Raw genomic sequence first — 15,767 nt, 5'->3', positions numbered from 1 at the left:
GATTTTTAATCCATTTGGCCCATCTTTTTTTTTTTTTTTTTTGCACTTCAGAAACTTGAAAAGGCAAAATCATACTTATTAAATGTAATTTATTTCCAACATTTCTGTCTATTAAGACAGACATCTTCCAGCATCCGGGGGCAGTCAAACAGATTTTAAAAGCATGTAATTATACTCAGGCTTGCGATGAAGTGCTTACAAATACGGAATTCTATCATTTTAATGGAAGTTTTATAATTCTATAATTGCTGGAGCTCTATAATTTTACATATCAATTCCAGCCTGTAGAAGGCAAGTACCACATACACAACTTTAGTGCCAGGACTGCCCTAGAAATGCCTAACTTAACTGAATTTGATGTTGAAGCTGGCTTTGTTTTGTTAGGACACACAACATCATTATCTTTTTAAGTAAAAACAATTAATATTTAGCCTAAATAGCCAAAAGAAAAAACTTTACAAATGTAAGAGGTGGAATAGCTAGGTCTACTGCAAGTGAAGATCAAGGAGGTGTTTCGATACTGTGGGAATTTAAAGAGAAAACCAGAGACTGATTAAAATGACCTGTTTGATGCAGCAGAAGTTATTTGGGCAATACGACACTCAGCAAGAAAACAAATACCCACAAAATAATGGTACTTTAAAAAACTTTCATTTATATATGTTCTAATCAAATTTCCATATAAAAACCTGCCCTATGGCAATAACTAAGCAAAAAGGATTAAAAATACTACATTCTACAAATCAGAAATTATCTTATGTACTTATAGTCTATGCGATTTTTTTAACAAAGATTTAACATAGGATGAGAGTGAGACCAGGATGTCTGACTTGGATTAAAATACGTCAGTCTGCTGCTAGGCTTTTCCGAAGCTACACAGAGAAACACTATAAAGAAGACACTCACAGGCTGAGTGACCACTCCATGCCTCTTATACATTTCTGCTCATCTCCCTTCCTCTTAGAATATCTTTTATATAATTTAAACAGCAACATAATACACAGTTTCCAAGTTAATACACCCACTTGACTTTCAAAGGTGAAAAATACACAACTCAAGAAAAATAATCAAGTACAACTTGAAGAAGAAGTTTAAGTTGGTGCAGGTACATTTTTTGTGCACTAATAAAAGGCAGATATTATCAGTAAAAACAAGGAAATAAAATTCTCGTGGGTGTTCCTCAGAAGCTAAAGTTCAACAAAATCAGTATAATTATTTACTCTGAATAAAATGGAATAAGAAATTATACAAGCTATTGAAGAACTGAGTAAGGTGGACCATAAAAACTCATTTCACTGGCATTTTTATTAGATTGTTTTTATGTTTCTTCAAAGAATTTTGTTTCTTCTGCTCACAACACAACAGTTCCATTTCTATCCATGCCCACAGCATAGCTTGCTTATCAGCATTTCAGTGAAATCACTGTTTAACACAGGAACGGAAGGCAGAAAGTTTCCTCTATTTTCAGCCCATTCTGCCACGGATGCAGAAGTCAAATGCAATGGTGAGTAAAGGCATTTTAACTAACTAAAGTAACCCTGGAAAAAAACATGAAATTACGTAGAGAAATGGTGGAGTCAATCTAGGCATCATATTCTGTCTTCTACAAGCCTGCTATTTAATCACCTTTTCTGTCTTTTTACAAATAGTCTGTATAAGAATTAAAGCTTTCTTTGAACACTCCATACTGTTCTTTCTGGATACTCCATGCAAAGTCATTAGCCTACCTCTTTTTGGAGTGTCTCCAAAAAAAGCATTTCTATGGTGCAGCAAGAAAAGTTACAGGCATTTACAGGCAAGTTCACAACTTCCATTAAATGTTCTGTATATATTTAGATCTTACTTTTAACTCCCTCTTTTTTATGTTTTGCTCCTCTCTGGCTACAAATCTCTTCAACATTCAGAGTGTCTCCAACACAGTATTCACTAACAAAAGACAAGATATTAAGAAGAGTGCATCTCTTCCATTCCCATCCAAGAAGCGAACAAAAAAGCACAGATTGCTCCCAACCTACCACTGCAGTAATGAGAAGCAGGGCAACTGCTTCTGAAGCATCAGTACAAATGAAAAACAGGTAGTAATCATGACTGTAGAAGACAATCCTACCTCCTCCAACATGCTCTAAAGGTACCCCTTACATGGGAACCAGCCACAGGAAAACAAGTCACTGTTGGCTCTTAAAGATGTGAAGTATTCTGAAGCAGAAGCCTACTGAGAAAAAACGTATGGAAATTCCTTTTTTAAGATTCCACGTCTCTCATAACTTTTCTCATTTAGAACTCCTCAAGGGAGAAATAAAGGATTAACAGATAACAAAACTCTCCACAAGCAAATACCTCCACGTTGCAACTGCTGAGCCATACTAAGTTCACCATTTTACGGATGGAAGAACTGAGATGTTGAAAATGGAAAACTGAGAAGCATTTCCAGGAGTACTCGGAAAATGTACAGACACGTGTTTATAGGTAGTTCTGCACAGCCTCCCCAACACCAAGGCTTTCATATATAGAAAGTTAATCCCCTACTTTTATAAAGAACATATTCCACCTCTTCTCTGCTTGCTACTAGTTGTCAAATAATGCAAGATACAACTGTTCATAACTGATTTAAATGCCATAAAATGTTATTCATTTGATATACTTCTATCTAAAGGCCTTATGACCCTCTGAATTTCACACCTTCGAAGATTCAGGAGAAATTTATAGAAAAATTATCTGTTTTTAAACATCCACATTAGAAAGCTGCTGACTTAGAAAATCACACACTGTCGTCTTCTGCCCTCACCTCCAATTCTCAAAGGGAGCAGTCAGCTTCGTTGTAAAGGAGAACACATGCAGAAGTGCTATACTGGTAAGACTGAGACTTGCCGTCAGAGAAAGTTCAACGTTTACACGCACCTCTCCTCAATCTCACCCATTTCTTACACTACCTTATCTTGCTACCTTAGAGTCAAGAAGAAACTGACATGGGAGAGTTGCCAATTTTTAACATAGCTGTGAAAGGACCACAGAGCTTACTGTCCAAGTAAAAGCAGGGGCATTGGTACTGCCAGGAATTACTGCAAAAGCATAGCAAAAGTACTCAAAACATAAGAGTGATTTTCCATTGCTACACACAAAGGAGGACAACAGTTTGTTTGCTTAAACACTGCATCTTTTTTAGACTAGTAGACAAGAAAGTATAAAGATGCCTGAGAATTTGTAATGGATCCCATGAATGTTTTTTCTTCATCTGAAAAGATTGAAGAACCAAGCCTACAAAATGAGTTTGAGGCAAAAAGGAAAAAAATTCCTAAGAAAAAAGGTGGCATTGAATGAGAAAAACTCATTAAAGCCTTCAAGGCCTTAAGGTTCTACTCTACCCAGCAATGAAATGTGTCACCAAGTTTAAACTTAGAAGTTAAGTATTTCAGCTACTTTGCTGCAGCTTACTTAGACTGACAATGGTAAACTTACACATTAAGAACAGTTCAATTTACTTCTGCACAATATAAGAGTTTCAGTACTAACCATAGGCTGAGATTTTCCTAGGCTGCAACCAACCGTACATGATCAACTGAGACCATTTTCTTCTTTAATTCCATGAGAACAAGACACATAGATAAAGTCATGAGTGTTTTAGTGGGAACAGAGCATGTGCAGAGCCTGCAGCCAGTTACAGGGTTTGTAAATTCATGTGTTATAGACTGTATTAAAAAACTGTGTATATAACTAGGTGAAACATAAGAATACTGTAAAAAGATCCCTATAAAGAGATCCTTTTTATAAGCTGAGAATTAAATCATGTAAGATCACAAGCAGAGCCACATAATTAGCTGTGTCCTGCATTGCCAGAGGTCACCACTTACTCCTGGAGTCACACCATCTGGTAAACAGGTTCTAAGTAAAATGTCAAACTACTCACAACTTGCAAGACACGGGTTAGTCTGTCATCCATTTCTATACTGGTAAGAGAACAAAAGTCCTCTTAGCGTCCTGAAAATTCTGGACTGCAGCTTCATTTTTTCCTCTAATTAAATTATTTTAATCAGAGATAATAGATATGACAGATCAAAAACAGTTCAATGCAAGAATTGCTCTGTGTTGCAAGTCCAGAATTTTCAACTCTCATGGTTACGCAATGAAATTTCTGACAGCTTTCTGTAGCAATGTGACAGCCTGGAAGCTAATTATAAATTTCAGGCGCATTTTTCTGAGCTGTTCCATGCACTCAAGATTATACAGTCACTCTTACTATAGCTACTACTGAAACATCCTCGAAGGGAAGTTTCTGCTTTCTTACCAGCAGCAGTATTTGCTACGTTTTAGCTCACAGAACAAAACTGGTTTTTTAATGTACCTTGCAGAAAGCAGCCAACTTACACGCGTACAGAAGTTCACAAAGACTTTGAACCAGGGCTGTGCTATCGGAGGCCATCCAGGCCTCTAATTACCTCCTCTAAATAGGAATGAAAAAATCTTCTCTCAATCTCATCGTTACCCATTTTTTGCACTCATCCAAGGTTTGTCCTACTTATTTTTGCAGTTAGTAGAGTCTCACAAATCTGTTTGATGAAAGACTAAGCTCAGTTCAAAGGTTCACATGCAAGTTTATTTCTGTGCTGAGAAGAAAAAGCATAATGTCCTCATCAGAACAGAAAAGCAATATACAATTGTTTAGTATCCTCATCACAGTTCCTCCAGCATCATGTATTTTAATTGTCCTCTTTTATCAAGGGTCTACAGATACAAACTACTCCCCTATTTTTAATTTTAAAAATGGTTCTTAAAGGCATCACTCCAAAAGCTGAGCATTGAGAAGGCACACAAAAAGGATACATCATAGTATAGATGCTCAACTCTGTCACCTCCTACCTCCCTGAACCAAGTGATTTATCTAGCTCCGTTAGGAGAAATGCTTTGTTTCTCCTCTACTCTGCTTTGCTGTTAAAGATGGGGAAAGCATTCATAATGGCAAAAATTAGAAAGCAGAATGGCACACTCATTGATGTAAACAGCAAAACATCTAAGGTCTAGATTTGTTCACAGTCCAGAAGTGTATGGAAAATCTGTAAAAAATAAAAGGAAGAAAAAAGCAAACCATTTCCTGTTATTTTAACAAATGAAAAATAATGATTTAATATTTCCATACTTTTATCTACTCTGTAGAATAATGAATATATATTACCATCTCAGTTTCAAATGCAGTCAGACCTCATTTTGATTTTGAGCAAAAGACTGCCGAATAAAATAGTTTAAAATATTTCCACTGCTATATTCCTTTTTTAAAGCATCTGGAAGCTTAAAGAAAATAACTTAAAGGAAATAAAACTAAATTAGTATAGCAGCATTTTAATATTATCTGTCTTTTGTCAAAAATATTGCATTAGCAGGTTTAACAAACCAACACATTCCTCAGTTATTTTTTGTCTTCCATTGGCAAACAAAAATTCAAATACTTACAAGAAGAAGGAAGAAAATAAACTAAGTATTGAACTCTCGGAGGGAATCTATACATAGCAGTCACACTGGAAAAAACAGCTCCCCCAAGAAGTCCTTAATGGTTAAGAATAAAACCGCAGTTGAAATAAAGAGAGGAAAAAAACAAGAAAAAAGCAAAGCTTTCCATAGGACAATTGTAATTAGATAACTGAATCTAATGAAATCTGTGGAATGGATTTACAGAAAAAAATTGGATAACTATCGAGAGACCACACTGGGCAAGAATAGTTTATTTGTCCTAATAATTTCCAAGCATAAATGTTAACTACAGAACACGTGTAAAAATACACAATAATAAATATCTTATATAGTTATGCACCTTACTCGATCTTCCTAATGAAGAGGCATAGCAGAAACTCTTTAAGAACAAACTCCTCCTTCCCACATTCCTCTGCAGAAATATTTGGCACTAATGATGCGATATTTCTGAAGCCTTCAGACCTTTTCTACAGTCTTTACTACAACTTTTTTTTTTATTATTATATGGGTCCTACAGTTATAGAAAACGATTACAGCTGTTTAGAAGGGTCTGGACTGGGTGGCCTAAGGAATTACTGCTATTAACATGACAAAGAATGTGCGAATGTGTGCCTGTGTGGATAGTTACTAGAAAATGACTGAGGGAAATAGATACTAAATAAACACAATACTTTTTGGGATCAGTCTTTGTTTGCAAATCAAAATCATCATTATCACAGATTTTCAGGACTGTTAATTCATGCTCCCTCTACTGGTTAATTCACCCTGTAGCTATAAAAATAATAACGGTCTGTAAAAAATCCCCAGACTGTTGCACTGCAATTCAGCAGCCTAAAAAATCTGAAACCAAACTATATTATTAAACAAAACTCCTATGCACCACCGGTATCTTAACACATTAATTCTAAATGTTGCCTTAGCTGGTTAAAATGTCAGAATGGACGCAAAAGGAACTTGAGGTTCAATAAGACACAGCCTCTGTGTTTGTGCCTAGTTCATCGAAATTCCACTTGCCTTAGATTTAGAATTACGATTAAACATTTCAAATTCTGAATCATTGTAAGAAGCTGCTGTTAATTGGATTTTTAATTGAAATCTCCTTTTTTCTCCTCCTCATACAAAACACCATCAGCAATTGAGCTGCAAAGCCTAGATCTCAGAATGACCTGGGCTGGAAGGCAGGGTTTGGGCAGCCCACCTGAACTACCTCCCTGCTCACAGTGGGGCTAACTCCATGCTTGTCCCATTGACCCTGAGTATCTCCAAGGCTGGCAAGCCTGTAGCCTCTCCAGGTAACTCATTCACATACTTAATCACCCCCATGGTGAAAACACTTTTCATTACATATGCAAAATATTTGTTAGATCCAAATCAGGGCTAATTCAAAGTATAAACAAATGGTATATTAGTAACAAGACCCAGGAAAACACAGTGTACAAAAAAGTCATGCGCGCTGATCACAATTACTACTAGTCACAAGCAGCATCCAAGGATTTCCTGGGCAATGCAAATGTCACTGGCAGCTTGAATCATATGAAAGAACCAAAGACCACCTTACTTCTGAATTTGGACAGTATAATACCTATGGGACTCTGCATTTCATCTGAATCTGACAAAATATGCTCTATAAATATTTATATAGCATAGAGTAGACACACTGACTTCTCTATTTCATGGAGCACAAATAACATTCATATATCCACAGGTGTTGATTACCTCTCCTGGAGAGATAACTTAAATACTAATTTTAAATGCATCTTCTAACAAAAATCTGTTTAAATGATCTTTAAGTGGAGTGAGTTGTAGTAAAGATTAAAGTATTAGTATAATTGCTTTTAGTTAGCAAAAGTGGAAATGATGGCAAATCTCATTTATCTTGCCCAGTACTTTTTTTTCTATTAACAGGCTTTAGTTTTGTAGATGAGCAAGGCAAACGTCTATTGTTATATACAGATTAGAAATGTAAACACTTAACACATTTCCCACAACGACTGACTTCAGAATTGACTTGAGTACTATCTGAAGAAAGCATTCAAAGAGCCAGTGTGACAAAGTGCATTGCTGCCCCCTAATGAGCCACCCACAAAAGCACCTCTGTGACAGCTTATTGTGTCTTTCCTAAAAAAAAGTCAAGTTATTATGGTCATAAGTTATCAAAAAAAATAAAGGAAACAAATGAAAAAGTTTCGTGAGAAATGAAGACAGTCATTAAGAACGTGTACACTAAATTCAAGACGAACTTCTGCGCAAAAGGCACGCAGATAAGTCTGGGGAGAAGAAAAGAAATAGTAGTACCTAGGATTTTCAGATAACTTTATATTTAGTGCACACAGAGATCATGAAGATACAAAATACAGCACAAAAATTAGGTTCCAACACTTCTGACAGTATTTAAGCAGATATAAGCCAATCTTAAACCTATTCTATACTAGGATGTAATCAGTCAGAAAAAAACCCCTACAGCTATTTTCACACAAAAAAAGATTTTTAAATTATGGTGTCTGTAGTGTGAAATGATTGGTATGTTTTTCTTAGAATCACAGAATAGTTAGGGTTGGAAGGGACCTTAAAGAACATCCAGTTCCAACCCCCCTGCCATGGGCAGGGACAACCCAGTAGATGAGGCTGCCCAAGGCCCCATCGAATCTGGCCTTGAACACCTCCAGGGATGGGGCAGCCACAGCTTCCCCGGGCAACCTCTTCCAGTGTCTCACCATTCACATACTGAAGAAATTCTTCCTAGTCTAATTCTGCCCCTCTCCAGTTTATTCCCACTCGTCCTATCCCCACAAGCCTTTATGAATAGCCCCTCCCCAGCTTTCTTGTAGCCTCCATCAGGTACTGGAAGGTTGCTGTAAGACCTGCCCTGAGCCTTCTCTTCCCCAAGCTGAACAAGCCCAACCCTCTCAGCATGTCCTTGTAGGGAAGGTGCTCCAGCCCCCCCCCCCGATCATCTTTGCAGCCCTCCTCTGGACCCGTTCCAACAGTTCCATATCCTTCTTATGTTGGGGATTCCAGAACTGGACACAATACTCCAGGTGAGGTCTCACAAGAGAGGAATAGAGGGGCAGAGTCACCTCCCTCGCCCTGCTGGCCACACTTCTTTTGATGCAGCCCAGGATACAGTTGGCCTTCTGGGCTGTGAGCGCACATTGCCGGCTCATGTCAAGCTCCTCATCAACCAGCAGCCCCAAGTCCTTCTCTGCAGGGCTGCAGAGAAGCCCTTCTTGTTGCACTCTTCTGTCTAAATGCCATTTACATGTCTATTCTAGGCATAAAACGACTGCAAAATAATTCTGATCTTGGTATCGAATTATACCCATAAAAAGAAATCTAGAGAAAACAAAGAAAAAAATCCACTTGCTGAATTCTGTTTGTAAAGAAAACTGTGTGTATCATATGAAAGTGATTATTTTTCCTCATTTTTTTCAAAACTCTTTTTCCGGAATTGAATCTGTATGCAGTGCTGCCCAGTGCAGCTTGGGCATAAAATAGTCTGGTTCCTGTATTTGCATTTCAAAAATACAGATTGCAGGGAACCGCTGGAAAAAAGTACAACTGCTCAAAGTCCTGGTGAGAAGCACAAATATAAGCTGTGTATTCTCTTTTATTCTACCATAAATCAGGAATTCCACTCACGTTAGTAAAATTACTGTGATTTAAATGCAATGCTAAAGCGGAACTGAGTTTTGATTTTTCCCCTCAAATCTTTCATACTGATTTTTTCAAAGATAAATATTCTGACAGACGCCACAGCAGTAAAGACTCCAGTTTCTGTTAGCAAAAGGTTAAAAACAACTCATGTGTTTTAAATCAAACATGCTAGCTAACAAAAAATATTGGTCTTATGAATAAAAAAATGTGTTCATTAGTAGTTTTTAGCACTAAGCACCATGAGGCACAAAATTCCTTGCACTTAAGACTTTACCTTAAAACCCTCAAATATTGTCTGTCTGTGGCCTTGTATACTATGTCATCATTCATAAAAATACATCATTAACATAGAAAGGTTACAAGTGATGAGTAATATATAATTACACACATGATAGAAGGCTGCAAGCTACTAAGCATTAAACGTGTCAGAATTAACAATCACATGCTATGTGATAAAAATGCATTATCTACAGAGATACTTTAGGGACCTTAAATAAGTATATTCCATGATATTTCTCTATTACATTACTGCCCAAAATGCTGGTAACACAGCTTTCAGCACTCAATCTACGTAATACATACACTATTACCTCAGCACTTCACAATTCCAAGTGCTTACTATAATCTTCTGAAATATAAAAGTGAAAACAGTGGCAAGATTAACAACGATTAAGAGTTCCAGCTGACGCCTCAGAACTTTAAATCACCACAACTCACTGCAACTCTGCCAGGTACGTATTTCTTACCTTTGAATCTTCATTGTTCACTCCCAGCTCTAGCACAGCGCGAGGAGACTTCAGCTTTGCTTGCATGGAGTCTGCCATTTGAAGATTAAGCTGCCATCCAATTGTTTCAAGCTATGAAGCACAAATTTAGATTACAATCAGACAGTACAGAATCATTCAAGTCAACTTTCAATATTGTGAATGGTTTGTGTCAGTGAACACTGTGTCAGGCTCTACAAATGTTAAGCATTTTCATACAACACACATTCTGCAAATTCTCCTAGACTCCAAGACAGATCTTCTTCTCTCTTGGCAAACTTGTCAGTTCAAACTGCCTATGACCACCCTAAATAAAGTGACTTCATATGCCTCAGATCTGCTGGAACTAATCCATTAAACACAACTAAGGATCCAAAATAAAGTAGTTTCCCCTCCTTGTGGAAGTTTATCAGCAAAGTTGTAGATTTTATTTTTTTTACATTTATTTTTCTTTTATGAAAAAGAAATAAATTACTAATAAATGGCAAACCAGTTAAAATGGAAATTTCTTAATCAACAGATCTACTCATGTGTGTTCTACCATATGCAGATGTTAATGACAAAAATCTGTGCTGCTTTTTGAATTGTTACTACTGAAAAGCCAAAAACCACTTAAGCATTGAGCGATGGAATTTTTACTAGAAAGCTAAACAAAAATACAATTTTTTAATCATTAATATAAAATGATATTCAAACATTATCAAGCTGCACGTCGCCCATAAATGAAGTATGCAAGAACAGAACTACAAGTCTTTCATAAAAGAATTTACCTGGCCTTCTTGAATAAGGAAAAATAGAACTATAAAGTCTTATTGTCTGACAAGTTGATATGAATAAAAGTTATTTTTAATCTACCATATTCCCTTTGCTAGTAAATATTGTGGCTGATCTGGTAAAAGTAAAAGCATGCCACATCTCAGTTAAATCTCCTACCAGTCCAGCAATTCAGCTAAAATCATCAACCGTGCAAAGTCATCCCAGAGGCACTGTACTGTGAACAGCAGAGAAGCAAACACCTGCCCTGCTTCCTCCAGTGACAATGATCTCTAGGTGAAAGTTAGGAGAGAAAGCGAGTGGTAGAAACATATTCCATGTGCACAGCTCAAAGACAGAACTCTCAACGTTTTTTGCAGCTATACTGTTTACATTTAAGTATGTTATATTGCATTGCTTTGTACATCACATTGCTTTGTACATCACATTGCTTTGTATATTGCATTGATATACCAATTATGCCACAAACACTGAAAGCTGTATTGCTACACATACTGAAAGGAAAATCAGGTGTCATGACCTACTAACGACAACTGTTAGTCCAAGACTGTCTGACTGACTGTGTACAGCTACAGGAAAAACACAATAGGAAGAACTTCAGCAGCTCAGCCTGCAGTCTACCAGCAGCTCTGCAATAAATGCTCCTATTCAAGCTTCATTCTGTGGCAAAAATATGGACGTTCACACATTAATCAAATCAATGAAAGCACGTATACAACACAAACGGACAGATCTAAAATGCTGCAAATCTGGTGTAGCTCATTTTGGGGTAGACATAACTTTAGTATCAGCAGCCTATGGACTAAAGATGCTTTAAGACAAGTTTTACAAATTCTAAAAGCAGATTATTTTTCAATCATAATTTCCTGGTTTAATTTCCTCTAACTCAATGACATCTTGATTGATGAAAATAATAAGGCATTGCCCATCCCACCCAGAATCATAGCACAGTCCAAAGTGGATGCTGTGGATGTACTCAAGTCAGTCACACTAACGGATAAATCTGCTGAATACCTGTGCTGACCAGTATCTAGAATCTTCCAGAAAATTATACCAGAATCACACAGCCAGAAAACGTTTTTGTCTCTGCAAATTTCAATTAAATTAAGCAAAGAAATTACCTCTGGTTCTCTCAGGAGAATAAAGCTCTCAGCATCCTGCCATACTCTAGGTTTTAGATCAAGAAAGAAGTTCAGTTCAGTTAAAGAACCCTATCAAAATGGTCAGCTGAGAGGGAGCCAAATGCTGACTATGGGTTAGTGGTGGGAACAGCCCAAGGCAGACAACAGGGAACAGTAACATTTATTTGGAAAAAACACCTGCCCAGTAAGGTCAAATATGGAGATAGTGAGCAAGCTCTGTGAGGTCACTAAGGTTCAAGCCCTGCACTCATCAATTTAGAACTTGAACCATTTAACACAGTAGCACGGAAACCAAGCCTCAGACAGGCTAACACCTTATCCAGGATTATAAAACAATGCCACTACAGACAAGAACAATATCCTAAGAAGCCTGACTTTCCTAAAGCTGTTCAACAGCCTACTGTATGCAGCATGAAATACAAACTATCAAAAGAAAAGAAATTCAAATTTATGTCTCCTATTTCACTGTTAATACACTGACACTTTACCAAGTCAGCCACAATAACGAGGAATACTGTAGAAGGCTCAAAACAGATACAATATATGTGGCAGCATAGTGGCCCGGGTCTATAGGTGAACAGCAGCCACAACTCTTTTTTTATTATTGCTTTAACTTAAAATTACTTTGTTTTCCTGTATGATTAATGGATCTTTCTGTTTTAAATATGGTTGTGTGAGAATAAGTTCTGATTAACAAACAGCATGCTGCCTACAGCTTCATAATGGTCTGACTTTATCTTCTGGAAAGAAAAAATGTAATGTGTATCTGGCTTTGTTCATGTTTACTTAGGAGACATTCAACATCCTGAAATATCAATTGACTTTTTGAGACAAGTGACATGTTTCTGCACGGCATTTATGTCAAGACACAGTATTTGGTAGCCATGAAGTGGTACATATTTTAGGGCCAATTTTTTCAGTAATAAAACCGTGTTATAGAAAAAAAAAACATTGGAAGAAACTACACGGTGCCAGAATCTGTGATATATTACTTTAAAAGCAGTTACTAGGGAAGGGGGAAGTATTTATCCATAACTAGCATGAAAATAAAGCCATGGTTTTAGTTACTGTAGACCTTTAGCTTCTTTTTACATTTTCTTATCAGGAAGTTAGAAATGTGCAAGCTACCTTGTCAGTGCAACAAGAAACACTGTTCAAAATATCCTATTTAGCACTGTAAATTCCCACTAATATCCCAGGATTATGTTTAGAAAACCAAAAAACCAAGTGCAAGCTGGAAAACAAGGAAAGGAAAAAACACAGATACTAAATAAAACAAATAGTAAGCAGATATGAAAATGCTTTAGATCTATTCCATGAACCCTACAGCAAATGATTCAGGGCAACAAAGATATAGGAAGCTTTCAATAACCTCTCTTATCTTCAGTTCCTATGTCCATTTTGTTCTACTCAGGCTTCTGAAGAGGACACCATGACAGTCAGGACAAGCAGGCATGGAAGAACCTACGCACTTGTCCCTTACATCTTACCATAATGCAAGCAGGAAGCTGTAATACCATGCAAACCACTGTGTCTCCTCCATGAGTAACCCATGATCTGGCATCTACTTGTCCCTTGGAAAGTGCTGTAAGCATTGACCCCAGGGAAAGTAGGAGTAACAACAAGTAAACAAGGCGCTGAACCTGCAAGAATTACAGCATGGAAACCCTGCTTGGACACATAAAATCAACATGACTGAGACATTTAGTCAGCTATGAAATAGTTGATCACTTTACAGGTCAAATTTAACATATTATGAAGATCTAATTATTTCATTCAGATTCTTGAACTCCATTCTCTTGGCAAAATTTGTTGTTTTCAGACCATCTAGCTTTGCCCAAACAGAAAAAAAATTTTATGCTCTTCTGTGTAATATTAAAACATAAAATCACAGAATCACAGTCCTCAGTTAATGAAAAATAATTATATTCTATTCAGAACACATACATGATTCAGAATATGTGGGCAAATGTGATCAATCAGCATTATAGGTTAAACACGATTTAACAAGCCTCTATAGATAAACTAGCTACAGGAAAGATTATGAATATCACGGCATATCCGTTAATAGCCTCTCAGACAAACACATGACTGTACGCATTTCTACAGGGAGAGAGAGAAATGCTGATTAGCCTTTAGAAAGAGCAAGAAAAAGAATTCTCAAAATTCAATTTAAAAGCCTAAAAGTGCGAAAAGCAACTTCTGGGTTGAATACTTGCTAACGATGGGTGGAGAAGGGAGAAGCAATTCTAAATTAGTAGTAGTGTTCTGTACTTCTATGCTTATGAGGGAAAAAAGCTTATGAAAGCCGTGGATGAGAAAAGAACTGATAGCATAAGCAATTTCTGCAATCTACTACTACTATTACAACAATTGTTTTCAGTTTTTTCAAAACATAATAGGCAAAAAGAAGAATGGTAATGTTACTACTGCATTTGTTAGTATTTGAAAATAATCTCTATCTTCAATTGGGTATTTCTCTCACTGTCAATGTTTTATGGCTTAGTTTGTCTGTTTGGATTTTTTTTTTTTTAAAGCAACAGAATCCCCCAAGAACATGTGCACTCTTAGAGAGTAAAAGGGTTTCATTACCCTGAAGCTGCTAAGGGGAGCTTTGTAACATGAGCGATGACAACTTTAAAGCAATCTGAGCTTGTGGCCCACAATCAGACTTAAAAGTCAGTAAGAGTAACTTTGAGAATAACTAGGTCATGTGTTATGAATATTGAGAAGAACTTGTACTAAGGAAATTATGGTATGATACTATATCTTATTCCTCTAGTTCACAATACATATATCAGTTCAGTCAAATTGGCCTCTAGCGATATTACTAACTTGAGCAGAGCTGAAAATAAATCTTAACATCCCTCTGAAAATTCAGATCTTGGCACAAAACCGAATGCTTCTAATAATATTACTGCTTGTGGTATTGCTAGTGTTGCAGGAGTTATATTAATATGGACATCCCTGTTCTTGGTTGCTGGCAGCTTCCTATGGCACAGAATCCTGGTTTGGGCTTGCATAGCTGAGAACTAACATCCAAGTCAATACTCAAAGAGCCACTTCAGGGTAGTTTAAGTGCATCTATAGCTGCTTTCCTGCAGAGGCAGTCAGTCTCCTTAACTTGAGGATCAGCTGAAACAGTGTAATTAACTTCATTTGTGTGAGGATTTTAAAAACTGTGTAACAGAAACAGAATGACAAAAAGAACTTCTTATTGACTCATTCTTTACAGTTACCACAGAAAATAGTCTTCCATTAGAAACTATTTCAGATAAAATATGACAGTTGCAGTGATAGTGAAATTAGTTTCATGCTCCACTGGCATATAGGCCCACCCACCTGATTTTCAATTGCTTTAATCCTTTTTTGAGAGGCCATTCAGTTCAAAATGATTTGGTATTTGTGTTAACTTAAATGTTACTGCATAGGACACTGTACTTTTACTACCCTGAAAAAAAAAAATCGACATGTTTATTTCTATAAACCATTTTCTGTTAAAATAAACAAAATAATTTGCAAGTGTAATGACACTGTTTTTCAGAGTAACACTCTCTTCATCTATTTGCACTGTGGTATATTTCTAAGAACATTTTATCAGTTTCCACACAGCAACTACTTCGGAAGGCAGTTCAGCTTTGCTACATCAATGCTGCAGTGCTCACTTAGTTAAAAGGCTAATTTAATTCAAAGTCTAAAGTAAATATTGATAATTTAAGATTTCAAAGCCTAAACTTATACTACTGCAGTGTTAGGAGTAAGTAACTAACAGAATAGCTGTAACAGCAGGACATACAGCCTTCAGTCCAACACTGAGGAATTAGAATTATGATAGCTGAAGAAATAAGGTTCAAGAATTACCCTCAAATAGCACCAGTGTGAGCAAAAACTCACTCATTTCAGCTACTTTTCCCTCTAATTTGAGTGGAACAGTTCAACTTTAAAACACTTCCTGGAACAACCTCAAAAAACT

General features: G+C 36.7%; 1 protein-coding gene across 4 annotated transcripts in view; it reads right to left on the bottom strand.

Moving 5' to 3' along the window:
• Positions 1-15,767, bottom strand: part of COMMD10 (COMM domain containing 10) — a 112,134-nt gene that overhangs the window by 80,701 nt on the left and 15,666 nt on the right. For all 4 annotated transcript variants that reach the window (XM_009562921.2, XM_054055421.1, XM_054055422.1 and 1 more), the window contains exon 5: positions 9,861-9,971. In XM_009562921.2, coding sequence (XP_009561216.1) covers positions 9,861-9,971 — 111 coding nt within the window. The remainder of the gene's footprint in view (positions 1-9,860; positions 9,972-15,767) is intronic.

Source organism: Cuculus canorus, chromosome Z (assembly GCF_017976375.1).
Source record: "Cuculus canorus isolate bCucCan1 chromosome Z, bCucCan1.pri, whole genome shotgun sequence".
NCBI classification, from domain to species: domain Eukaryota; kingdom Metazoa; phylum Chordata; class Aves; order Cuculiformes; family Cuculidae; genus Cuculus; species Cuculus canorus.
The sequence above is the reverse complement of the archived record's forward strand: the minus strand, read 5'-3'. Positions and strand labels throughout refer to the sequence as shown.